Genomic DNA, 26,715 nt, shown 5'->3' with positions numbered 1-26,715 from the left:
TGTGCCTTAGTTTGCTAGGGCTGCTGAAACAAAGTACCACAGATTGGGTAGCTTAAACAACAGAAATTTATTGTCTCATAGTTTCTGGAGGCTGAAGTCTGAGATCAAAGTGTTGGCAGGGTTGGTTCCTTCTGAGGGCTGCGAGGAAGAGTGTTCTGTGCCGCTCCCCTAACTTATGGGGGCTTGCTGGCAATCTTCGGCATTCCTTGGTTTGCAGAAGCTTCCCCCCGGCCCCGATCTCTACCTTCATCTTCACGTGGTGTCCTCCCTGTGTGCACGTCTGTGTCCTAATTCCGCCTTCTTATGAGGACATCAGTCATATTGGATTAGCGCCCACACTCATGACCTCATCTCAACTAATTACATCTGCAACGACCCTACTTCCAAATAAGGTCACGATCTGAAGTCCTTGGATTCAACATATGAATTTTGGAGGAACACAGTTCAATCCATAACAGCATGTTTCTCCAAAAGGCTGCCAACCCTGGGTTTGGGCTGTTAAATTTTTTTTTTTTTTTTATGAGTATCAAAAGTTTATTGAAACTAATGTCCATGCTTGTATAAATTCACTATTTAAAAGGCTGGCACAATGCTTGTGAGCAGGAACATCTATCCTGCAACGCTGGACATCTTTCTATCCAAACTTGGCAAACAGGCCACACAAACACGGTTCTAGTTGGCGGGGGAGATGAAACTGGATGGCAGGTGCACCAGCAGTTGTAAAGGAAAGATAGTAAATGCCAAGCAATACATTGTCCTCAGAAAAAATACATTATTATTTTTTACTGTCAGTTTGCCTTTCTTTGTAGGCAGGCCTAAGCGTGGGCTTGGGAGAAAGGCTAAACATTTATCAAAATTGCCAGATAAGGTATTCTGACTAGTTAGAATTCACCCCTTTACACGGTTAACTTACTTCCTTGGGACTTTAGCATGTATCCAAAGTATGATGGTAATTAGGTGAAATAAAGCAGTAAGAGAATAAAAAAATAAGCGGAGGAGCTTGGGTGCTCAGAGGTGGGTCTGCCATGACAGGGGTCACTCGTGTTAGTGTATGGAGCAGAGTCAATGCTCTATGTTAAAGTATCTGCTCTTTACAGCATGTGTTTGGTAAAGGTGCTTTCTGCAATTCACGGGGAAGGTACTGGCTTGCCAAAGTTTATTTTCAGCCTAAATTCTGGTTGATCTGTGGATTATGCCACCTCCTTTTAAATTTACTGAATGCCATCTTGACCAAAAAAAGGCGGGGTGTGTGGGCAAGGATACGTCATGGACCAGAGCATTTCCATTACTGACAAAGGACACGGGGTGGTGTGGGCTTTTTGAATCTGTAAGACACTGTATATTGCATTGAAATTTAGTTCTAATGGCTACTTTATAAACACAAGCAGCTGTACTGATTTTCTACTTTAAAATGCTCATTGGTAACATGCGTAAGTTATAAAGAGGCATTATAAGGCGGCAAATGTGCTAATAATTTATAAATTACTGTACTTAAAAATTACTGAGTAAAAGAACATGAACTCTCTTAACTGCAATTCTGTAAGTGGAGAGAGGAACAATGCCACAGTTTTGTCATGAGGTGAGCCCGTGACACAACTTCTGAAGGACAATCCTGCAATTATTCGAAAACCTGCTTCATGTAAGACTGCCATAAAAACGAGTGGAACGTAAATCCCAACTGGAGCCTCGACTCTGGATTATGTTAAAAATCTTGTTTGCTTAATTCTGGCGTTTCAGTGAATTGGTTCACTTTTGCTTCTGCAGGCATCCTCCTCACGTTAGGAAAAAAAAAGGTAACGCAGTTGGGTTTGAATCATCCTATAGGAGAAGTCTTCCCTTGCGTCTTCGAGAAGGAACACAGTGCTGTCCTAAATTAAGGACGACTTCGGAGCCCACGCATGCCCCCTAGTGGAGGTCCCAGGGTGCCACGGCTGTGGGGTGGCCTTCAGGATGACGGGAAGCTGCGGAAAGAGGCTTTCTGATTTTCAGAGGAAATCAGGGGCAATAGAACTTTTTCCCTAAAGGGCCAAGTTTAGGCCTTTGGGTCCATAGTCTCTGTCGGAACAACTCAACTCTGCCTGCCACGTACAGGCAACACATGAATGAATGAGGCCTTGTTCCCATAAAACTTTATTTATGGATGCTGAAATCTGAATTTCCTGTAATTTTTATGTGTCACAAAACATTTTTTTTTTTTCTCCTCAACCATTCAAAAATGTAAACACCATTCTTAGCTCGTGGGCTGTACAAAAACAGGTGATGTGCTGAGTTTAGCTTATGGGCCACAGTGTGCTAGCTCCTGCCTGGCTTTTATAAGGTATGATTGTGTCCTTTGACTACTTGTAACATGAAGGAAGGGCATCCTGTTGTCGAAGGTAATTAGGTTTTTCTGGACTGAACAGCCTAGGCACTGGTACATAAAGGCAGGAAGAAGTATCTGCTTTGTGGTATTTGAGTTGAGGCCATTTTAGGTGGCCTTGTCCAGCATCTTCTTCCCCTTGGGCTATTGGTGATATATACATTATCTATGTACACCGAGAAACTTGGTTTTTCAAATCCTAGATAAAAACACCATCAGTAACAAAACCACAAGACATTTACAAATAAGACATCTTCCTAGAGCACGACAGCTTTCATGATAAATTAGAGTCAGGATAAAGGAATATGTGCAATTCTGCATAAGTAATAAAAAACATTCAAATTATCAGTGTCCTGATGGCACTAATAAACTCCGCTGGGCATGTCTTCTGACTTAAGGGCTTTGATTTTTCTTTTCCTCTCGTATCCTGGCTGTTGCTGAGAAGAAAAGAGTCTCTGCAGGAGCAGAACAGTCTAGTTTGTCAGGGGTGTGTGCTCTTCAGAGAACACACTTAATGCTTGCCCCAAACCTTGCTTTGGAACCAATCCACAAACCTGCTGAAGATCAAAGTACCCATTTGTGTGTTTATTGATTTGGCAACTTTGCTTCTAGAGAAATAGTCAACCAGTACATTTTTTTTTTTAATTTCTGTAGCTCTAGGCCTATCTTTTTATTTTTTAATTAATTAATTTATTTTTATATTTATATTTGGCTGTGTTGGGTCTTCGTTTCTGTGCGAGGGCTTTCTGCAGTTGCGGTGAGCGGGGGCCACTCTTCATCGCGGTGCGCGGGCCTCTCACTATCACGGCCTCTCTTGTTGCGGAGCACAGGCTCCAGATGCGCAGGCTCAGTAGTTGTGGTGCACGGGCTTAGTTGCTCCGCGGCATGTGGGATCTTCCTGGACCAGGGCTCGAACCCGTGCCCCTGCATTGGCAGGCGGATTCTCAACCACTGCGCCACCAGGGAAGCCCCCAACCAGCACATTTTTATCTCACTCTTCACTTTAACACCCACCACTCATCTCTGCGTTACAGAAATGCTGGCTCCATAGAGGTTCCCGATGAGATCATGTGCAGTGACATAAGTAAGCCCTTTCCACATGGCTCCCTCATTCTGCTACATGGACCCACAGACCCCCACTTAATAAACAGAAAGGCAGCAGTTTATCTCCACACAATGGCAAAGATTTTCTTACACGATTCTGTGATTCTGTTCAATCCACAGAAAAGCGGCCCATTTTTCTAGAGAGGGACAAGTACCTTCTCTTCATTGAGAGACAGTCAGAAGGTTGAAAATTAGAGGAATGTGCTCTTTGTATCCTCCTTCCATCCCTCCTACAAATGGGTCAACAGTGAAAAAAAGGATGAATGTTAACATTCTAGCTAGAAATGTGTTCTATTGGTCACCAGTGGATGTTTTTCCATCTTTTCTGTTACTGACACTTCGATGTCACTTAGGTTGTGCTTTTATTCTTTGGAATGGCAGTTCCAGGAATCATTAACTAGGATATTAACAAATGATGACATCAGAGTTCTAGAAATAGAAATATCCATCTACTGTAATACGAGTCCAACCTTTTCGGACTCTGTCCCTGGACACCTCCAGTTGTACAAGTAATACTGTAAATTGCCATCGCCTATGCCAAACTTGAGTTTTTCTAAGAATGTCTTATTTTCCATCAAATCTAGCGCATTGAATACATCAAATCCTTTCAGCTTGGCGATGATAAGCGCGTCGTTCATGAGGTCCAGCAGTGGCGTCTCTGTGTGGATATTGTAGCACTTTTATGAGTTCATCAGTTTTTCATTAGAGTTCTGAAAATGCTTATTCATTCAGTTCAGCAGTACAGTCAGTTACCAGAAACCTGTACTTGTCAGAGTCTTTTCCATGAATTTCTTGAAGATGAAACCCTTTTATAGGAACATATTTGCAAAATCATCAGAGTACACCCAGAACTGTCTGTAAATGACAAAAGACTTAAAAATGACCATGGTTAAAGATTTGATGAAAGTTCATAATAATGCAGTTGACAAGAAAATTAGTTATTCCTGAGATATACATTTTAAAGTAATAACTAGGATTATTACTTATAACATTATACCAGAACATATAAGATTTTTAGAAGTTTCCTGTAATGTCTGAAACATTTATATTAACATATTTCCATACATATTTCCATACAAATACAAATATAAGATTTTTAGAAATTTCATGTAATGTCTGAAACATTTATATTAACATATTTCCATACATATTTCCATACAAATACAAATATAAGATTTTTAGAAACTTCATGTAATGTCTGAAACATTTATATTAACATATTTCCATACAAATAACCCAATGAAAGTTTAGTATTAGTTGTTTTGTTTGTTTTTTTATACTGCAGGTTCTTATTAGGCATCAGTTTTATACACATCAGTGTATACATGTCAATCCCAATCGCCCAATGCAGCACACCACCATCCCCACCTCACCGCCGTTTTCCCCCCTTGGTGTCCATATGTCCATTCTCTACATCTGCGTCTCAACTTCTGCCCTGCAAACTGGCTCATCTGTACCATTTTTCTAGGTTCCACATACATGCATTAATATACGATATTTGTTTTTCTCTTTCTGACTTACTTCACTCTGTATGACAGTCTCTAGATCCATCCACGTCTCAACAAATGACTCAATTTCGTTCCTTTTTATGGCTGAGTAATATTCCATTGTATATATGTACCACAACTTCTTTATCCATTCGTCTGTTGATGGGCATTTAGGTTGCTTCCATGACCTGGCTATTGTAAATAGTGCTGCAATGAACATTCGGGTGCATGTGTCTTTTTGAATTACAGTTTTCTCTGGGTATATGCCCAGTAGTGGGATTGCTGGGTCATATGGTAATTCTATTTTTAGTTTTTTAAGGAACCTCCATATTGTTCTCCATAGTGGCTGTATCAATTTACATTCCTACCAACAGTGCAAGAGGGTTCCCTTTTCTCCACACCCTCTCCAGCATTTGTTGTTTGTAGATTTTCTGATGATGCCCATTCTAACAGGAGTGAGGTGATACCTCATTGTAGTTTTGATTTGCATTTCTCTAATAATTAGTGATGTTGAGCATCTTTTCATGTGCTTCGTGGCCGTCTGTATGTCTTCTTTGGAGAAATGTCTATTTAGGTCTTCTGCCCATTTTTGGATTGGGGTGTTTGTTTCTTTGATATTGAGCTGAATGAGCTGTTTATATATTTTGGAGATTAATCCTTTGTCCGTTGATTCATTTGCAAATATTTTCTCCCATTCTGAGGGTTGTCTTTTCGTCTTGTTTATGGTTTCCTTTGCTGTGCAAAAGCTTTGAAGTTTCATTAGGTCCCACTTGTTTATTTTTGTTTTTATTTCCATTACTCTAGGAGGTGGATCAAAAAAGATCTTGCTGTGATTTATGTCAAAGAGTGTTCTTCCTATGTTTTCCTCTAAGAGTTTTATAGTGTCCAGTCTTATATTTAGGTCTCTAATCCATTTTGAGTTTATTTTTGTGTATGGTGTTAGGGAGTATTCTAATTTCATTCGTTTACATGTAGCTGTCCAGTTTTCCCAGCACCACTTATTGAAGAGACTGTCTTTTCTCCATTGTATATCTTTGCCTCCTTTGTCATAGATTAGTTGACCATAGGTGCGTGGGTTAATCTCTGGGCTTTCTATCTTGTTCCATTGATCTATGTTTCTGTTTTTGTGCCAGTACCATATTGTCTTGATTACTGTAGCTTTGTAGTATAGTCTGAAGTCAGGGAGTCTGATTCCTCCAGCTCCATTTTTTTGCCTCAAGACTGCTTTGGCTATTCGGGGTCTTTTGTGTCTCCATACAAATTTTAAGATGATTTGTTCTAGTTCCGTAAAAAATGCCATTGGTAATTTGATAGGGATTGCATTGAATCTGTAGATTACTTTGGGTAGTATACTCATTTTCACAATGTTGATTCTTCCAATCCAAGAACATGGTATATCTCTCCATCTGTTGGTATCATCTTTAATTTCTTTCATCAGTGTCTTATAGTTTTCTGCATACAGGTCTTTTGTCTCCCTAGGTAGGTTTATTCCTAGGTATTTTATTCTTTTTGTTGCAATGGTAAATGGGAGTGTTTCCATAATTTCTCTTTCAGATTTTTCATCATTAGTGTATAGGAATGCAAGAGATTTCTGTGCATTAATTTTGTAACCTGTAACTTTACCATATTCATTAATTAGCTCTAGCAGTTTTCTGGTGGCAGTTTTAGGATTCTCTATGTATAGTATCATGTCATCCGCAAACAGTGACAGTTTTACTTCTTCTTTTCCAATTTGTATTCCTTTTATTTCTTTTTCTTCTCTGATTGCCGTGGCTAGGACTTCCAGAACTATGTTGAATAATAGTGGTGAGAGTGGACATCCTTGTCTCGTTCCTGATCTTAGAGGAAATGCTTTCAGTTTTTCACCATTGAGAATGATGTTTGCTGTGGGTTTGTCATATATGGCCTTTATTATGTTGAGGTAGGTTCCCTCTATGCCCACTTTCTGGAGAGTTTTTATCATAAATGGGTGTTGAATTTTGTCAAAAGCTTTTTCTGCATCTATTGAGATGATCATATGGTTTTTATTCTTCAATTTGTTAATATGGTGTATCACATTGATTGATTTGCGTATATTGAAGAATCCTTGCATCCCTGGGATAAATCCCACTTGATCGTGGTGTATGATCCTTTTAATGTGTTGTTGGATTCTGTTTGCTAGTATTTTGTTGAGGATTTTTGCATCTATATTCATCAGTGATATTGGTCTGTAATTTTCTTTTTTTGTAGTGTCTTTGTCTGGTTTTGGGATCAGGGTGATGGTGGCCTCATAGAATGAGTTTGGGAGTGTTCCTTCCTCTGCAATTTTTTGGAAGAGTTTGAGAAGAATGGGTGTTAGCTCTTCTCTAAATGTTTGATAGAATTCACCTGTGAAGCCATCTGGTCCTGGACTTTTGTTTGTTGGAAGATTTTTAATCACAGTTTCAATTTCATTACTTGTGATTGGTCTGTTCATATTTTCTGTTTCTTCCTGATTCAGTCTTGGAAGGTTATACCTTTCTAAGAATTTGTCCATTTCTTCCAGGTTGTCCATTTTATTGGCATAAAGTTGCTTGTAGTAGTCTCTTAGGATGTTTTGTATTTCTGCGGTGTCTGTTGTAACTTCTCCTTTTTCATTTCTGATTTTATTGATTTGAGTCCTCTCCCTCTTTTTCTTGATGAGTCTGGCTAATGGCTTATCAATTTTGTTTATCTTCTCAAAGAACCAACTTTTAGTTTTATTGATCTTTGCTATTGTTTTCTTTGTTTCTATTTCATTTATTTCTGCTCTGATCTTTATGATTTCTTTCCTTCTGCTAACTTTGGGTTTTGTTTGTTCTTCTTTCTCTAGTTTCTTTAGGTGTAAGGTTAGATTGTTTACTTGAGATTTTTCTTGTTTCTTTAGGTAGGCTTGTATAGCTATAAACTTCCCTCTTAGAACCGCTTTTGCTGCGTCCCATAGGTTTTGGGTCGTCGTGTTTTCATTGTCATTTGTCTCTAGGTATTTTTTTATTTCCTGTTTGATTTCTTCAGTGATCTCTTGGTTATTTAGTAACGTATTGTTTAGCCTCCATGTGTTTGTCTTTTTTACGTTTTTTTCCCTGTAATTCATTTCTAATCTCATAGCGTTGTGGTCAGAAAAGATGCTTGATATGATTTCAATTTTCTTAAATTTACTGAGGCTTGATTTGTGACCCAAGATGTGATCTATCCTGGAGAATGTTCCGTGCGCACTTGAGAAGAACGTGTAATCTGCCGTTTTTGGGTGGAATGTCCTATATATATCAATTAAATCTATCTGGTCTATTGTGTCATTTAAAGCTTCTGTTTCCTTATTTATTTTCATTTTGGATGATCTGTCCATTGGTGTAAGTGAGGTGTTAAAGTCCCCCACTATTATTGTGTTACTGTTGATTTCCTCTTTTATAGCTGTTAGCAGTTGCCTTATGTATTGAGGTGCTCCTATGTTGGGTGCATATATATTTATAATTGTTATATCTTCTTCTTGGATTGATCCCTGGATCATTATGTAGTGTCCTTCCTTGTCTCTTGTAACATTCTTTATTTTAAAGTCTATTTTATCTGATATGAGTATAGCTACTCCAGCTTTCTTTTGATTTCCATTTGCATGGAATATCTTTTTCCATCCCCTCACTTTCAGTCTGTATGCGTCCCTAGGTCTGAAGTGGGTCTCTTGTAGACAGCATATATATGGGTCTTGTTTTTGTATCCATTCAGCCAGTCTATGTCTTTTGGTTGGGGCATTTAATCCATTCACGTTTAAGGTAATTATCGATATGTATGTTCCTATGACCATTTTCTTAATTGTTTTGGGTTTGTTTTTGTAGGTCCTTTTCTTCTCTTGTGTTTCCCACTTAGAGAAGTTCCTTTAGCATTTGTTGTAGAGCTGGTTTGGTGGTGCTGAATTCTCTTAGCTTTTGCTTGTCTGTAAAGCTTTTGATTTCTCCATCAAATCTAAATGAGATCCTTGCTGGGTAGAGTAATCTTGGTTGTAGGTTCTTCCCTTTCATCACTTTAAGTATATCATGCCACTCCCTTCTGGCTTGCAGAGTTTCTGCTGAGAAATCAGCTGTTAACCTTATGGGAGTTCCCTTGTATGTTATTTGTCGTTTTTCCCTTGCTGCTTTCAGTAATTTTTCTTTGTCTTTAATTTTTGCCACTTTCATTACTATGTGTCTCGGCGTGTTTCTCCTTGGGTTTATCCTGTATGGGACTCTCTGCGCTTCCTGGACTTGGGTGGCTATTTCCTTTCCCATGTTAGGGAAGTTTTCGACTATAATCTCTTCAAATATTTTCTCTGGTCCTTTCTCTCTCTCTTCTCCTTCTGGGACCCCTATAATGCGAATGTTGTTGCGTTTAATGTTGTCCCAGAGGTCTCTTAGGCTGTCTTCATTTCTTTTCATTCTTTTTTCTTTAGTCTGTTCCGCAGCAGTGAATTCCACCATTCTGTCTTCCAGGTCACTTATCCGTTCTTCTGCCTCAGTTATTCTGCTATTGATTCCTTCTAGTGTAGTTTTCATTTCAGTTATTGTATTGGTCATCTCTGTTTGTTTGTTCTTTAATTCTTCTAGGTCTTTGTTAATCATTTCTTGCATCTTCTCAATCTTTGCCTCCATTCTTATTCCGAGGTCCTGGATCATCTTCACTATCATTATTCTGAATTCTTTTTCTGGAAGGTTGCCTATCTCCACTTCATTTAGTTGTTTTTCTGGGGTTTTTTCTTGTTCCTTCATCTGGTACATAGCCCTCTGCCTTTTCATCTTCTCTGTCTTTCTGTAACTGTGGTTTTTGGTCCACAGGCTGCAGGATTGTAGTTTTTCTTGCTTCTGTTGTCTGCCCTCTGGTGGTTGAGGCTATCTAAGAGGCTTGATGGGAGGCTCTGGTGATGGGTAGAGCTGACTGTTGCTGTGGCGGTCAGAGCTCAGTAAAACCTTAATCCACTTGACTGTTGATGGGTGGGGCTGGGTTCCCTCCCTGTTGGTTGTTTTGCCTGAGGCAACCCAACACTGGAGCCTACCCGTGCTCTTTGGTGGGGTTAATGACAGACTCTGGGAGGGCTCACGCCAAGGAGAACTTCCCAGGACCTCTGCTGCCAGTGTCCTTATCCCCACGGTGAAACAGAGCCACCACCTGCCTCTGCAGGAGACCCCCAACACCAGCAGGTACGTCTGGTTCAGTCTCCCCCAGGGTCACTGCTCCTTCCCCTGGGTCCCGATGCACACATTACTTTGTGTGTGCCCTCCAAGAGTGGGGTCTCTGTTTCCCCCAGTCCTGTCACAGTCCTGCAATCAATTCCTACTAGACTTCAAAGTCTGATTCTCTAGGAATTCCTCCTCCCGTTGCCGGACCCCCAGGTTGGGAAGCCTGATGTGGGGCTCAGAACCTTCACTCCAGTGGGTGGACTTCTGTGGTATAAGTGTTCGCCAGTCTGTGAGTCACCCACCCAGCAGTTATGGGATTTGATTTTACTCTGATTGCGCCCCTCCTACCGTCTCACTGTGGCTTCTCCTCTGTCCTTGGACGTGGGGTATCCTCCTTGGTGAAGTCCAGGGTCTTCCTGTCAATGATTGTCCAGCAGCCAGTTGTGATTCTGGTGCTCTCGCAAGAGGGAGTGAGAGCACGTCCTTCTACTCCGCCATCTTGGTTAATCCCCCTGTTAAATTTTTTTTAATTGAATTTATTTATATATTTGGCCATACCATGTGGCATGCGGGATCTTAGTTCCCCGACCAGGGATCAAACCCAGGCCCTCTGCAGTGGAAGTGTGGAGTCTTAACCACTGGACTGCCAGGGAAGTCCCTTAAACTGAATTTATTTATTTATTTATTTATTTATTTAATACTTTATTTATTTATTTTATTTATTTATTTATGACTGTGTTGGGTCTCTTAGTTTTCGTGTGAGGGCTTTCTCTAGTTGCGGCAAGTGGGGGCCGCTCTTCATCGCGGTGCACGGGCCTTTCACTATCGCGGCCCCTCCCGTTGCGGGGCACAGGCTCCAGACGCGCAGGCTCAGTAGTTGTGGCTCACGGGCCCAGTTGCTCCATGGCATGTGGGATCTTCCCAGACCAGGGCTCGAACCCGTGTCCCCTGCATTGGCAGGCAGATTCTCAGCCACTGCGCCACCAGGGAAGCCCCTATTTATTTTTTAAAAAAAATTTATTTATTTGGTTGCACCGGGTCTTAGTTGCGGCAGGCAGGCTCCTTAGTTGTGGCTCCAGGGCTCCTTACTTGCAGCTTGCCAGCTCCTTAGTTATGGCATGCGAACTCTTAGTTGCAGCCTGCATGTGGGATCCATTTCCCCGACCAGGGATCGAACCCGGGCCCCCTGCACTGGGAGCGTGGAGTCCTATCCACTGTGGCACCAGGGAAGTCCCCCTATTGAATTTTTTTTTAAATAAATTTATTTATTTATTTACTTATGGCTGCGTTGGGTGTTCATTGCTGCACGCGGGCTTTCTCTAGTTGCGGTGAGCAGGGGCTACTCTTCCTTGTGGTGCACGGGTTTCTCATTGCAGTAGCTTCTCTTATTGCAGAGCACGGGCTCTAGGCACGTGGGCTTCAGTAGTTGTGGCACGTGGGCTCAGTAGTTGTGGCTCACGGGCTCTAGAGAGCAGGCTCAGTAGTTGTGGCACACGGGCTTATAGTAAGGACATACTTAGTAGTGGCTTCCTCTGGGGTAGAGGCATTGAAGGTTTGGGGTAGGAGACTCACTTTTTGTTCTAAGCCTTTTGTATTGTTTGAATTTATTACTGTGTATATATACAGTATTTCCTTTTTAATTAAAATGTTTTTTAAGTGTAACTTACACTTAAAAAAACATGTTACCAGTTTTATATATCAGTGCCCTGCCTTAAGATTTTGTGTGAAAATATAAAGATTATGTTGCCAAAGAAGCTTGACAAATGCTGAGCTAGTCTAATTGCTTCCTGCTGCAGATGGGGAGCTGGAGAGCAGAGAGGCTCTTTTTCTGCCCAGGCTCTTTCTGTCTGGAGAAAAGGCACCCAATTTTCTCTAAGTTTTTTATTCAGAGGGAAAAAAGGCAATGCTTATCATAAAGGAGCTTACTGCTACGGGAGGAATTTATAAGACTTCTGGAGGGAGGGGGTGTTGGGGACTGCCTGCTTGCAGGATGACTCAGATCCTAAAATGCCACCCAGTCATCTTCACATGAGGCCACCTTGAGACTGTCACCCCTGTCCCCTGCTTTCTTAGGAACATAAATCTTACCTCCCTCATTTGCAGTGGACCACTCTAATCAAGAATATTCCAGTCAGGACTTCCCTAGTGGCGCAGTGGTTAAGAATCGGCCTGCCAATGCAGGGGACATGGGTTCGAGCCCTGGTCCGGGAAGATCCCACATGCGGTGGTGCAACTAAGCCCGTGCGCCACAACTACTGAGCCTGCGCTCTAGAGCCCGTGAGCCACAACTACTGAGTCCATGTGCCACAACTACTGAAGCCCGCTTGCCTAAACCCCTGCCCCACAACAAGAGAAGCCACTACAGTGAGACGCCCTCGCACCGCAACGAAGAGTAGCCCCCGCTCACCGCCAACTAGAGAAAGCCGGCGCGTAGCAACGAAGACCCAACGCAGCCAAAAATAAATAAATAAATAAATAAATTTTAAAAAAAAAAGAATATTCCAGTCAATTACACCACAATAAAGCTGAATTTTTTTTTAATTAAATTATTTTTAAAGATTATTCCTAACACAGGAAATTTCTGGTACTGGAGAGATGTTCAATAAATATTTACTGAATGAATGTAATCATCATGGAACCTGTAACTAATCAGGGGGGCTAATTTTTAGATGATTACTTTGAAACGTTAGAAAAAGCAAACAAAAGCTAAGCATAAAAGTATAAAAGAAAATCAACTATGATAAGAAGGACAAAAAAGACCATTTCTTTGTAATGTAAGACATTTATTTTGGTTACAGTTTTAGTGTTTTAACACTGATTTGTGATAGACATTAAACTTACTTTTTTTTAAACCAATTTAATATCTTCCCCTTTTCTGTCCAGAAAATTCACACTTTCACAATCAAATTACCCTAAAAGCTGACAGGAGGTAAGTAAAGCTTCCAAACAATCTGCTCTCCCAGCCGGAGATGGCCTCTCTTTCCAATCAGGATAAAATCTTGACTTGGAAGGACCATCATTGTTGGCTCTTCAGTGATTTTTGTGAAGGTTTTATGACAGAAAATTTCCTGCGAGAAAAGCTAATATCTTCACATTTTAAGATCAGTGCTTATTTCGATTAAAACATTAGCATCTTATCATTAACTTGTGACACAAAGGGCACCAACATTCCTTTTCCAAGCATCCATCACCACGGGTGGAACACAACGCCACCTGCTGGTCATCATATTGTCACACACCCTATAATTCCCAGATGGCGGTCAATATCAATGCGGATTCTTAAAGAACCCTACGGTGTCAGAGCCAAAACGGACCTTAGAGGTCTTCAAGTTGAGTTCCCTTGCTTAACAGATGGTGATTTCTGCTCTCCAGCTCACTCAGAGTGGCAGGGAAACAGACCAGCCGGCGGAAGGTGTACTGCTTTAGAATTTAGAAGAAAACTGTTTGGTGCTCTCATCTGGCCTAGATAGGGGTTTGCTAGTCAAAGAAAGAGATCAGGTCAGAGGAGGGGGTAGAGGCACCCTGAGTTCCTATTCCATCACTTCCCAGGGGTAGAAAGCTATCCAGAAACAGCTTTCCACTCACGGCTGGGCATGTGTTGGCTCAAATAATAGAATTTGATTTTGAGGAGCTACATCTCGTGAAGTAAATATGGCGTTTCTGGGACTAAAGACTATCAAGAAAACCCAAGTTATCAGCAAAAAAGTAGCCCCAAAGTGAAGGCAGTAATTCTCCCCATGGCCTTTTCTCCGACATACCCCTAACAAAGAGTCCTTCAAGAGATCCTGGTCAGCCGGCCTAAGTAGCTGTGGCTGTCCTGTGCAGGGACCACTGCCTGGGCGTGGGAGAGAGAGCCAGCCCCAGCTCCTGGGCCTCTTCCGGAAGTGGAGCAGAAAGCTCTGACTTAGGGATGCTACATGTTTCCTAGAAGAAGAGCCACACATTCTGACCCGGTTAGGGACCCACGCTTTTTACTTCCTTGTCCTGGAGCAGAGCCCCGCCGCCCCCGACACCACAGCTTGAACAGCTGTCCTCTGGCCACAAAACTAACTGGCTCTTGTGCACAAGAGCTGGGTCACGGACATGCTCAGGGGCTCATTTCTTGAGGAGGAGTGTAGTATGAGAGAAAGAATTCAGCTTCAGAGAGCAGCCAACCTGAAATCTCGCCTCAGCTCTGCCTTCGAGCTGGGCAGCCCTGAGCGCTACACCCCTACTCACTCTGAACCCCAGTTCTTTTTCTGAAAGGTAACAATACATGAATAAGCCCTACCAAGTTAATAGGTTATTGTGAGGATCAAGATAGATTAAGCACGAGAGCTATCCGAGCACTGTGAGGGACATAGTGGAGAGAGGATGGCCGTTTCACTTAGGTGGGTCTATTGGGGCAGCCTCGTAGCTGAAAAAGAAGACAGATTCTAGTTTGTTCGGGGCTGCTGAGGTCACAAAGCAAAGGGACATCCAGGCTGCGGAGGTGCTGCTTCTGCCACGACAGAGACAATTACACCTGGGTGTGAAGCCCGAGGCACACCTGCTTCTCCTCAACCTAGCTGGAAGCTTGTGGTCAACTCTGGAAAAGGCACATTCCCCACCTCCATACAGTAATAACGCTGCCTGAATTGAAACTTAAAACTGAATTTTAAATATTCAACAAAAGTCCCTGATATTTCCTTTCAGGTAAGACTCCTTTGCAGATCCTTGCACGTGATCCTACCACCAAGTCAGGCTTCTGGGAGCTTGATACACCCACCAGAACAACACCCTGCATATATTTGGTGCTCAAAAAAAAAAAAAAGTTTAATTCCACAAACTTTTATCAGACATCTATGTGCCAAGCGCTGGGGGCAGAGCTGAGGACCACCCCTCTGCCATTAGGGAACCTGAAGATGACAGCACTGCATCGCCTGCCCTGATGACAATTATGTCAAGTGCTAACAAGACTGTGTTCAAAACAAAACTCCTATATTCTGACAAATGTGCGCACACGCACACGTGTGAGTGTGAGTGCTTGTGCATTCCGACATCATCCTAAAAAAGTCCTTACAAAGGCTGTTTCTTCTTGTTTGCTCTACCACCAATAAAGGCTCCATTTGGACGTTCCGCCATGTTTCCTTTCTGCCTGGCTGAGTCATTTTTGCTGCCAAGGCTCCTGGACCTTTTCTGGCAGCAGAGAGCTGTAAGAACTACCTGGGAGTGGGCAGGATGTGAGCCTGGGCCCGTTCATCCCCTTGCTTGTCCAGCCACTGGCTGTGTTGCTCTCTCTCTCTCTCTCACACACACACACACAGATACGCACAAGCGTGCACGTGCACACACGTGCTATAATTGGCCAACTTCCTCCTCCTGTTCTTGGAATAGTAACCGAGACAAAAAGCAGTGAGCACGAGTGGCTTGGGCTCGCCGACACTATAATTCAGGACAAAACCCTTGTAATTCTCCAAATGGTGGGGTTTTTAAATAGGCTGGACTTCAACACCCTGTTTTCTAAAAAAGAAAAATAAAACCCTGCCCAAGGCATCGCTCTTCTAACCGACCAAGTGACCTCTGAGAGCCGGGTACCCCAAAGAGGTGGATTCTGAACTCAAGTCTTCCAAGGAGTCACATTTTTTAAACAATTAATTTAGGAGAGTCCTCCAGGGGCATGTATTTGCCCACTCAAAGGCCTCTTTGTTTCAGTATCTTTAATCCTAAGATTAAATCATTAAAATGCAGTCTCTTCATGGGAATTTCCACCCACGGACAACTGACCCTGAGCCAACTTCAGACCTCACGACGTGCCTCTGCCTACGAGCAGGGTGTGGACAGCTGTGAGGGGACAGGGGGGACAGACACGGTGGGGGGAGAGGGGCCCGCGTTTGCATAGTTCCTTTACAGGGCGGGGGTCCCCACTCAGGAGAGGGCCCAGGGGCGGGAGGCGGGGAGGCGGGGAGGGGCCCCTGTGAGCGTCTCAGGCCTTACACTTCCACACACCTCTTGCCCTGGGTCATCCAGGAGAAGCACGCCCGTCACAGGCCTGCCCCCCCTCTGCGCCCCCTCCTCAGGGTGAGGACATCATAAACTGCAGGCACAGGACACATCAGGGAGCAGGAATGCCCTCCTCAGCAAGCTTCTTTATATGCTCCCCAGGGGGAAAGTGGCCCAGGGCTGTGTTGGGACAGACTTGTGGGCAAGTGCCTGGTGATGCTGGGAGCAGGGTACAGTGTGTTTCCTAAACATGGCAGCTTGGGACACCACCACCAGGGCGCCCCCCCCCCCTCCATCCGACCTCTAGAGAAGAGGCAGTGAGGGCGCCCTAGAGTTTCAATTTCCCCTCCTTGACGAGTCTATCATTGAGCTGGCAGAGCTGGGCCAGGAAACCATCGTTGGGGCCGATCTCACGGTTCTGCCTGACGATGCTCAGGGCAGACTTGACATCCATCTTCTGACGCATCATGAGATACGCGATGACGAGAGTCGGGGAGCGGCTGTAACCCTCACGGCAGTGGACGAGCACTCGGCCTGTGGAAGATGGGGACACAGTGAGCTGGGGCCGTCCCGTCACACCTCGAGTCCAGTCAAAACCCTTCCAGGAAATGCAAATGAAAATTATAATGCAAGGCCATTGTGTGCCCACCAGAATGGCTAAGATGAAAAAGATAAATACAAAACACACAGCATTGGTGAGGATGTAGAGCAGCTAGGACTTCGATCTGTGGCTGGGGGACGGGGTGTAAACTGGCGCACAGCTTCGGAAAGCCGTGTGGCAGGATCTACTCAAGCTGAACACATGCGTTCCCCAGGGCCTGGCAGTTCCATCCCAGACCCATGGCTGGCAGGAATGCACGCACACGTCTGCTAAAAGACTGCAGGCAGCACTGTTCACGATAGCCCCAAGATGGAAACTCCCAAAGGCCCGTCAACGGCAGAGTAGATAAATACTAAGTATGAGCAATCTCCAACTTCTTAGAAACAACATGGAGGAAACACACAAACAGGGTGTGTATGATCCCATAGGGTAGAAGAGCCAGGGGACTCCCCTGGTGGTCCAGTGGTTAGGACTCCGCGCTGCCACTGCAGGGGAACTAAGATCCCGCGTACTGCAAAGTGTGGTCAAGAACAAAAACAAAACTTTAACAACAAAAAAAAAGAGACAGCAAAACTGAACTATGCTGTTAGAAGTCTGGATACTGGTATGCGGGGCGGGGGATGTGACACTGGGAGGGAATACGTAGGGGGGTTTCTGGGGTGCTGGTCATGCTTTGTTTCTTGATCTGGGGGCTGGTACATGGGTGTGTGCAGTGCACTGATACACTGTGATATGGGTACTTCTCTATGTGAATCTTCTATTACAAGCAAAAGCAAAATATGACAACCACCCTAATGTCCACCAGCAGGTAAATGGATAAACAAACTGTGGTATGTCCATCCAACAGAAGACTACTCAGCGTTAAAAGGGCATTCCTGATACGTGCAACAGCGCGGAAGAAACTCAAAATAATTATGCTGAGTGAAAGAGGCCAGACCAAAAATGCGGACATACCGTGCAACTTCATTTATATGAAAGTCTACAAAATGTACACTAATGTCTAGTGATAGAACGCAGATCAGTGGTTGCTTAGGAACAAAGGAAAGAGAGGGGTGGAAGGGAGAGGTCACAAAGGGACATGAGGGAAATCTGCGGGGTGATGGATAAGCTCATGATCTTGGTTGTGGTCATGGCTTCACAGATGTATACATATGTCAAAACTTACCAAACTCAACTATGTGTAGTTTACTGAATGTCAATTATGCTGCAACAAAGCCATTTAAAAAATAAGAGGTACATGCATGTCAAATAAAAACACAAGAAATCAAAACAAACACACAAACAAAAACACCCTCTCGTGGTCCCCCAAATGTCCCACGAGGCTCTACTAAATCTGCCCCGCCCCCCGCCACTGACATAATCCCCTCCTCCCTCTCCTCCCTCCCTCCAGCTGGCTGGCAACACCAGCCCACTCCCCATACTCCTTCATTCCCTTCTCCCTGCTTTGCTCCCCCCACCCCCTGACGGGCCACATATCTTTTTCACTTGTTTGCTGTCATCTTCCCCCAAAACATAAGCTCCACGAGGGCAGGGATGTCCATCTGTTTTGCTCCCTGCTGTATCCCCAGCATTGGGTGAAGGAAGGAAGGGATGGTCAGGAGAGGTCAGAGGCATTGTCAACAAGGTTCTTCTAGCTTGAGCTACAAGCCTCGGCTTCTCTTATCCCCACCCCCTCCTCACACAGAGTGCTCAGTTCAGGTCCTTGTCACCTCCCAACTGAGCTCTCGCTCTATCTTCACCACCACCAACCCACACTCCAGCTGGAGGGAGCTTTCTAAAATATAAATGTGACCTGCCACCATTAGCCGGGTAGTCTAGTCCCCAAGGTGTGACTTACCAGGCCAACCGCCCACGGCCCCGACACCTTTCCAGGCTTTTTCTCACCTCTGTGCCTTTGCACATGTTGTTCCGTCTACCTGGAACATCCTCTCCCTCTTGGCTACTTGGCAAACTCCTGCTCATATCTTAAGACCCCAGCTCAAGTATTTCCTTTGTCAGCATCGGGACTTAGAACCCAAATCTTTGAAGTCATGTGAATCTGGGTTTAAATTTTAACTTGCTGGTTGTGATGGTTAAACTTGTCAACTTGGCTTGTCTATGATGCCCAGTTGCTTGGTGAAACACTAGTCTCGAAGAGATTTTGTAGATGTAATGAATACCTCCCATCAGTTGACTTTAAATAAAGGAGATCACCTTTGATAAGGTGGGTGGGCCTCATCCAATCAGTTAAAGATCTTAAGAGCAAAAAACTGAGGCTTCCTGGAGAAGGAATTCTACCTCCAGAAGTCCTGCCCGAGTTTCCAGCTGCCGGTCTGCCTGACAGATTTCAGATTTGCCAGCCCCTATGATTACGTGAGCCAATTCTCTGAAATAAATAATAGCTATATTCTATTGGTTCTGTTTTTCTGGAGAACCCTGGTCAATACACTGGTTATTACTCTATGACCCACCTAAGCCCACTGTGCCTCAGTTTCCTTGTCTGTGCTAATAGTACTCATGGCACAAGGTGGTTGGAAGATTAAAGGAAGCGACACATAAAACCCTTAGGCTAGGGACTTACCTGGGGGCGCAGTGGTTAAGAATCTGCCTGCCAATGCAGGGGACACGGGTTCGATCCCTGGTCCGGGAAGATCCCACATGCCGCGGAGCAACTAAGCCCGAGTGCCACAACTACTGAAGCCTGCGCTCTAGAGCCCATGAGCCACAACTACTGAGCCCGCGTGCCACAGCTACTGAAGCTTGCGCACCTACAGCCCATGCTCCACAACGAGAAGCCACTGCAATGAGAAGCCCACACACTGCAACGATGAGTAGCCCCCGCTCGCCACAACTAGAGACAGCTCGTGCGCAGCAATGAAGACCCAACGCAGCCAAATAAATTAATTTAAAAAAAAAAGACTTAGGCTAGTGCCTGGCAGATGGGAACATTCAATAAATAAATATTAGCCAACACTACGAGTCCTCTGCTGGCACCTGGTACCTCCTCTTCTACAGCAGCCTGGGTCTGTGTTAGTGTCGGCCACACAAAGACCGACCCTCCTCTGCCAGAGTGTGAGTTCCTTAAGGGTAAGGACTGTGGGGTACTGATTTTAGATGCCCTACAATCTCCAGCATACACTAGGTGCTCAATAAATATTTGCTGACCAGTTGAGTGAATGAATACCCACCAACACCTCTACACGGGCATTATCCTGACGGAAATCTGCTGGCCCAGAAACAAACAGAGTGTCTTCCGTTCCCATTACCCTATCCCCAAAACATAACCCTATTTTCCCAATGCTGATGAGCAGGAACGGGGAGTCCTCCGCTTTCCTGCCCATTCACTCTCTGGCCAGTGGACCCAAAGTATTCAGAGTGGGGCTTTCCCTGCCCCCGCCCTGGCAACAGGACCCTCTGCAGAACAGCTGCCTCACCACCTGGAACCAGGAACGGACTCAGCATGCCCAGGGCTCATAGAGCCAGTGCAGAAGGGGAGGGTTCAAAGCCCATCCTTCCAGGCCCTGCCCAGATGCCACCTCCTCCACGAAGCCTCCCTTGATCTTCCCAGATGGAAGTGACTGCTTCCTTCTCTGAGCGCCCCTGGCCACTCCCCTACTCTCCCCTCTCCAAAGTGATGGGCCCCCAGCTCCCCCGAGCCCGGCACACTGTTGGAGGCCAGCGCATTTCTGTTGACTCACTTGGCCAGTCAATCCTGGAAGCATTTACACTGGGCATTAGAACCCTTGGAATGCCTTTTTGTCACTGGTTCAGTAACCCAGTGTACCTGCTATGTGCCTGATCTATGTCAGGTGCTAGGGAGACCAGACAAGGGACACAGCAGACCCAGCCTGAGGGCAGGCTTCATGGAAGAGAGGACACTATGCCCAGTACTCAAGCACGAGGTGGAGTCTGCCAGAGGACAGGACAGGGAGAGGCAGAGAGAGCCTTCCAGACTAATGACCCAACCCACGAGGGCTAAGGCAGGAGGTCACACAAAGTCAGGGTATGTTCCTAGTTGTATGGAAAGAGGAAACAATCAGAGGGCTCTAAGTTCCCTGAATGGATAACCAGTCAATACACAGGAAGAGTGAAATCCATCCCCTTAACTGGGCCCCTTGTTCTCGTCTATACAGGAGCTCAGAACAGCCGCAGAAGAGGTGGGTGAGGTGTACAAGGCAGTGGAGGACCACGAAGGGCCTGATGATAAAGTCTGCAGGTTCCCCAGGCAATAAAACTTCCCTCCTGGGCCCCAAACGTGTGCTAACCAGCGGCTAGTAAACTCTGTTCCCTGGAAATCATTCCAGTGGGGAGGCTGCTGGGACAAGAAGCATCAGGGTAGCACAGACAGGCTAGAATCAGGTGAACAGGGCTGATGACGCCTCAGTGGGGGTCACTCCCCCTGGGAAGGTTTGGGGTGGGGAGGAAGGAAGAGGCTGGAGGAAGCGGCAGGAAGGTAAAGGCAGTTGCTGAGAGAAACAAGCTAAAAGCAGAAAGGGCAAGCGGCCCAGCCTGCTCAGCTGCTCTCTACCCTCTGGCCTTCTAGGATTTCTCTCTGGCACGCCTCGCCCAACTGCCAGCACCTCAGCAGTTCTGCTTCAGTCTTACCTTATATTTGGGAGTTGCAGCAAGCATTTAAAAACTGGGCCAAAGTTTGCTGACTTTGGGCCTAAGCCAATCATGACTGCACCCCCTCCCCTTGCCAGGTATTCACGTGACCCATCTCTAGCCAGTGAGATGTGAGGGGGACTCCACTGGGGGGTTTCTAGGGAATGTTTCACTCGCTCTTAAGAAAAGAGAGGAACATGAGGAAAAGATGGCTGCCTCATCTTTTGCTGCACTTTGTCCTGTTGGGAGGTGGTAACCAGATCTGCTGCAGCCATCTTGGGACCATCACGGGAGTCCCCAACACTAAGGGTGGCAGAAGAGTCCTGAAGCCACCACAGAGCTGCTGAATCGACAAGCCCTGGGGCCCCTTCACCTCAGGATTTCTTATCAGGGAAAATAATAGATCTTCATTATTGCAGCTATCTGAATGGGGGGAGGGGCTGGCAACTGATTCTCAGCCAAAGTCAGATCAAACACAAGGACCCCGGGGCTGCCACTGTGTGATGGGTTTGTACATCTTGTGTAATGTGAAGCCACTTGATGGGCAGCCAGGTGAGCAGAGACCCGAAGCTCTCAGTCATTCAACACAAGAGACAGGAAACAACAGGTTTTCCAAGAAGAGGCCTGTCGTAGGGCCTGTTTTCTAGAGAAAGTCCAGTCAAAGGTGCCTCCCATAGTTTCCTGGGTGGCAGGTCCCTTACCGTTCTTCTGAGCCAGGGCCTGGTCGATGAAGTCCGCCGCCTTTTCAAAGTAGGCGCTGAGGTTGAACTCCTGTGTGTCGTTGGCCTTGATGCCCAGGTAGGTGATGCCAGAGTCCTTGTAGAAGTTGGCACTGGTATTGACGTGCATGAAGGACTTGCCCTCAGCCGCATTCAGGACATGGGTGATGCCCAGTTTCTGCAGCTTGGGGATGTCTTGAGCCACAGACCTGGACAGGAGACAGCAGCGGGGGGATGATCAACTGACCACCTGGCAGCCCTCGGGGGAGAAAGATGGAGAAGATCCTAAGCCTCTTGGCCCAGCAAGGACCCTCCATGCTCTGGCCCCTGACTACTTCTCCAGCCCCAGCTTATGACCCTCTGCCCTCACTCCAGCCAGATCTAATTACCTGCCCCAAATAGCCTGGGCACTTTCATGCCCATGCTGTTCCCTCTGCCTGGAATGCCCTTCTCCACCATCTTCATGGAAATGTACCCTCTCATTTCTCACCACCCTTGGCAATATTTCCTGATCTCCCCTCCATTCAGCATTGTGCTCCCTATACTGTGGTGGTGGTATCACCACCGGGCTAAAAATGGGCTCTGGAGCCAGACTGCCCGGGTCTGATTCCAGCCCTGCCACTTACCAGCCAGACAACCTTGAACAAGCCACTAAACCTTTCTGTGCCTCAGTTTCCCTATCTGTAAAATGGGGTGATAACAGTACCTACCCCTGGGGTTGTTTTGAGTGTCAAATGAGCTGTTCTATAGACAGAACCTGACACCGTGGTCACTGTCACTATCCTAATGAGCTCCTTGAGGGAGGAACCATGCCTACTTCATGTCTGTATGTCCAGCACGTGCTATGGAACCTGGCACACAGTAGGTGCTGAATATGTGGTGAATCAGTGAAGAATGAAATCAGCACATCCCAGGCAGCCTTCTTCCTTGGATTCTAAAGTGCAGCAGCCCCCTCCCATCCCCCAGAGGGATCCTTTCTGCCACAGTCCACTAGCCACGTCTCTGAAGCTCTCTTGGGTGAGTAAGCACTTGGGGAGCAAGTGGCCTCAACAGAACTCTGGGGGTTACAAAACATTCGATCTGAATAGTCAAAGGGCTCCTTTATTTCATCTCACAACAACATCCCAATTCAAACAGCAGTTTATACTTTACAGAGCGCCTTCTCCTGCATGCTCTTGTTTGCCTGTCACAGCAGCCCGGGGAGGAAGGACAGAGCTTAAGCTCTGGCCCGACATGACAGCGGAAGGATGTGCATATGCTCACATGGGCTGCTGCGCAGCAGGGCTGGGAGGAGGCCTCCTTTCTCCTGACGCCAGCCCTGCTGTCTTCCTCCTCACCCTGCCTCTCATGCCCATATCAATTGCAAATCTCAAGAGGCAGAAAACGTGGCTCATCCAGGCTCCTCTCTGCCCTGTGAGCCCTGATCAGGAGGCCTGATTTTCTTAAGGCGCTCCCAACTGCAGGGGGCGGGGGCTGAATCGGTACTCAGTCCATCCTCCCTGCTGAGCGCCCCCCACACCCTTGGCTATGTCAAGGGCAGATTTACTTGAGGGCAGATTTACTTGTTCACAACCTTAGTTTCCACTCGGGAAGTGGTGACAGCCCAATGTGCCAAGCCGCCCAAGAGAGCAGGTTTCCGAGAAGGCCAAGGCCACTTGTTGCTTGGGTGGCTGGAGAGGGGCTTATCCTCAGAACTTGGCAATTACCGAGGCCTTTGGCTGAGATTCTGGGACCCTGTTTTAGCTATCACGACACTGCACACAATTGTAAAGCAGTGGCTCATTAAAAAGGCACTAAAATAACTAACTTTGAAGAGTCACTATCATTCATCTTCTTTCTCTAAGTCAACATTCAACAACTTTACCATTATCATTGTCATCAATACTGTGAATACTTGTTCAACGTCTGTCACATAGCGATGCTCCAAGTGGTGAATGAGTGATGGATGGATGAGACCAGCCCCCATGAGGCCCAGCCTGCCTTCCAGACCCCCTAGCTCCGTGATGACCCCCATTTCTGTGGCAGTCCTTGGCAGACTAAGCATCAGGTCCTAGTCCAGGACCTGGGATACAGACATGAACAAGACATTGACCCTATCCTCACAATCCCTAAAGTGCTCTGGGCCATCATTTCTTCCTGTGTAAAAGGAGAGAACCGGATTAGAAATGCAGTCCCTGGGCCCGTGGAGCTTAAGGCCTTGGTAACTGGGTCTCAAAAAATCCAACCTGCACCCTCCCAAGGCTGTACAGGCATGGGAATCTATTTTTTTGCATTTGGCTGGTATTTCAGCACCTCTCTGAATGGTTAACACTGGTTTTCTCTAGTTTGACTATGAGAAAATGAGAAAATCAATTTGGTAAGAACTCCTCAGTGATAAATAATAAATGCATTTCCTGGTGGTGAGAAGGTCGGCAGCCTTTTCTAAGTGATGGCTCAGGTCCTTAGGGGGGGTTTATCATTGGATCGTTCTAGAATTCTAGATAAATCAAACCCTAACTGGAAGGCAGGGAGAGGAGCGAGGAAGCCCGGGCCCAGGTCTCCGGACCCCTAGTTTGCGATTTTTCAATTCCCACATCTGGGCCTGCCCGGCCGGGAAAGTTCCACGCCCGAATGTGACGTCAGCCCGTTGCCATGGCAGCGAAGGCAGACATTCCGCGGTGACCTCACTGCAGAACCAGGCAGCTGTCACATGACGAGCGGGCCGGAGACCGGCCGGGGGACAGAGGGCCACCTGTTAAGTGAACCTGGTAGCCCCGACACCGCCCAAGGCCGAGCCCCTAGAGGGTTGTGGCTTCGGGCCTGACGCCGGGCTGCCCGAGCTGCGCCCCGGTCTCCGCCACCCCGCGAAGGGAAGGACAGAGCTGGGCCGGGGCGGGGTCCAGCCCCTCCGCCCTAAGCGCGAGGGTGGGCGGTGACTCCAGCCCCCGCCCAGCCCCCGCCCAGCCCCCGCCCAGCTCCCGCCTTGGCTTCCGGAGGAGCGACCCCGCCCCGACTCCCCCCCACCCGCGCCCGCCGACGCCCCCACCCCCAGCCCTCGGGTGGGCGGGGCACACCGGGGAGGGGCTGTTGGGGTGTCTCGGGGCCCGGGAGCGGCGACTCACGCGTTGCCCACGTAGATCCTGGGGGTGACCTCGTTGCAGGGCTGGCTCGGGAGGCTGTAGCAGCCGCTGCCGTCCGACAGCAGGTCGTTGAGATCCTGCACCGAGAGCTCGAACGGGCCCGACATGGCGGCGGCCAGGCCCTGCACGCCGGGGCAGCAGCAAGCTAAGGGAGAGCGGCCGGGTCAGCTGGGCGGGGGCTCCGGAGCCGGGACCCGCCCCGTCCCGCCCCGGAGGCGGGCCCGCCGGGCGCGGGAAGCAGAGGAGCGCGGGCGGCCAGGCGCGCTCCGCTCCCGGGAAGTATGCGCGCCGCCAGGCGCCAGGCGGACGCGGGGGAAGATCTCTGGGCTTGAGTTAGGGGGCTGAGATGCCGCTACTCCGGAGTTTCGGGGGGGGTCCTCTTCCCACCCCCCGTTAAGGCATGGAAGTGCAGTAACTTCACTGGACTAAATGCAGGGCGCAATAGAAGTTTCTCTTGACCGGGGTACACCCTAGTGTCGCTGAATTTTCTCAGGATTACAGGGACACCCGGGTTCCGTTTGTGAGCTCTGCCTGCTGCGGACCAGCAGCGTTGGCATCGTCCGGGAGCTGGTCAGAAATGCAGAATCTCCGCCCCAGCTCAGACCTGCTGAGTGAGAATGTGCATTTTATACGCCCCGCTGGGGATCCCTACGAAGGTTAAAGTTTGAGAAGCCCAACTCTGGGGCACATTTCTTCCAGCCTTCAGTGAGAGTTGGCATCGTGCTTAAAGCTTGGGGTCTATGCAAGCAAGCATGGCATTCCGGCCCTGGGCAATGACTTAACCTCTCTGAGCCCGTTTACTGAAAAAAATGAGGGTAATAACAGCACCTAACTCCTAGGGTTGTTTGAAAGATTAACATGCCAGGAAAGCGCCCAGCTCTACATAGTGAGCACTGGATAGGCGTTCTCCCTCTCTTCATCAGCAAACGTGTATCGCACCCACTAGGTGCTACACCCTGTGCTAGTGTGGACATGAATCCCGCTCCTTTGCAGCCCTTCCTGGAGCAGCTGCCAGCCCACTATGAGCCACACGATGTCAGCAACTCATCATTTACTGAGGTCCAGCTGCCAGCAAAAGACCGTCTCTGTTCTCCACTGCCATGAAAATGGCAGATCCCCCCACCTCTCCAAAAAGCACCTGTGGTCCCGGGAATTCAGGAAACCCCACATCCTGAGCCCAGTTCTGCCACTAACTTGTTCTACAGCAGTTTGGCTGTTGCTCTGGACTTCAGTTTCCTCATCTGCAAAATGAAGAAATTGGATCAAATTATCATTAAGGTCTTTTACTTCTGCAAACAGCTGTAGTCTCACACCTTCAGGGAAACCATTGCAGTGGAGACTAAACTTATAGCTCAAGGTGTGTAACCAAGGCTGGATTTCTTCCCACTCCCACCCCGTGCCTTCCCACCCCTCCCAGACACCACACATTTTCCTGCTGCTGTTGGTGGCACCTGCATTCCAGACAGCTGGGAAAGCTTCTGAGCCTCCCCCCTCATCTTGACTGGGTTAGCTCTCAAAAGAGAAGCCCAGGGACAGCCAGGCATGCTCTGGGGCTCCTCCTTCTCCTGGGGGACCTGTCCCTGATGTCATAACTGGGTAACTATGACAGCCCGTCATGGGCACAGCTAAGTACCTCACAG

General features: G+C 46.9%; 1 protein-coding gene across 1 annotated transcript; it reads right to left on the bottom strand.

The window, feature by feature from the left end:
* Positions 1–16,169: 16,169 nt before the first annotated feature.
* Positions 16,170–25,246, bottom strand: DUSP3 (dual specificity phosphatase 3). The gene is made up of 3 exons (XM_057536697.1): positions 25,058–25,246; positions 21,939–22,165; positions 16,170–16,586 (listed from the first exon to the last, which is right to left on the bottom strand). Exons 1-3 carry the CDS (start codon positions 25,180–25,182, stop codon positions 16,381–16,383), a joined length of 558 nt encoding a protein of 185 aa, XP_057392680.1. The 5' UTR covers positions 25,183–25,246; the 3' UTR covers positions 16,170–16,380.
* Between the last annotated feature and the right edge of the window lie 1,469 nt (positions 25,247–26,715).

Source organism: Balaenoptera acutorostrata, chromosome 20 (assembly GCF_949987535.1).
Source record: "Balaenoptera acutorostrata chromosome 20, mBalAcu1.1, whole genome shotgun sequence".
NCBI lineage: Eukaryota > Metazoa > Chordata > Mammalia > Artiodactyla > Balaenopteridae > Balaenoptera > Balaenoptera acutorostrata.
The sequence above is the reverse complement of the archived record's forward strand: the minus strand, read 5'-3'. Positions and strand labels throughout refer to the sequence as shown.

Coding starts and splice junctions, on each gene's coding strand:
- DUSP3 (XM_057536697.1), bottom strand. CDS start 25,182: ATGTCGGGCCCGTTCGAGCTCTCGGTGCAGGATCTCAACGACCTGCTG. Junction 22,166..25,057: donor AGGATCTACGTGGGCAACGC/GTGAGTCGCCGC, acceptor TCTCCTGTCCAG/GTCTGTGGCTCAAGACATCC. Junction 16,587..21,938: donor GGCCCTGGCTCAGAAGAACG/GTAAGGGACCTG, acceptor CATCTTCCACAG/GCCGAGTGCTCGTCCACTGC.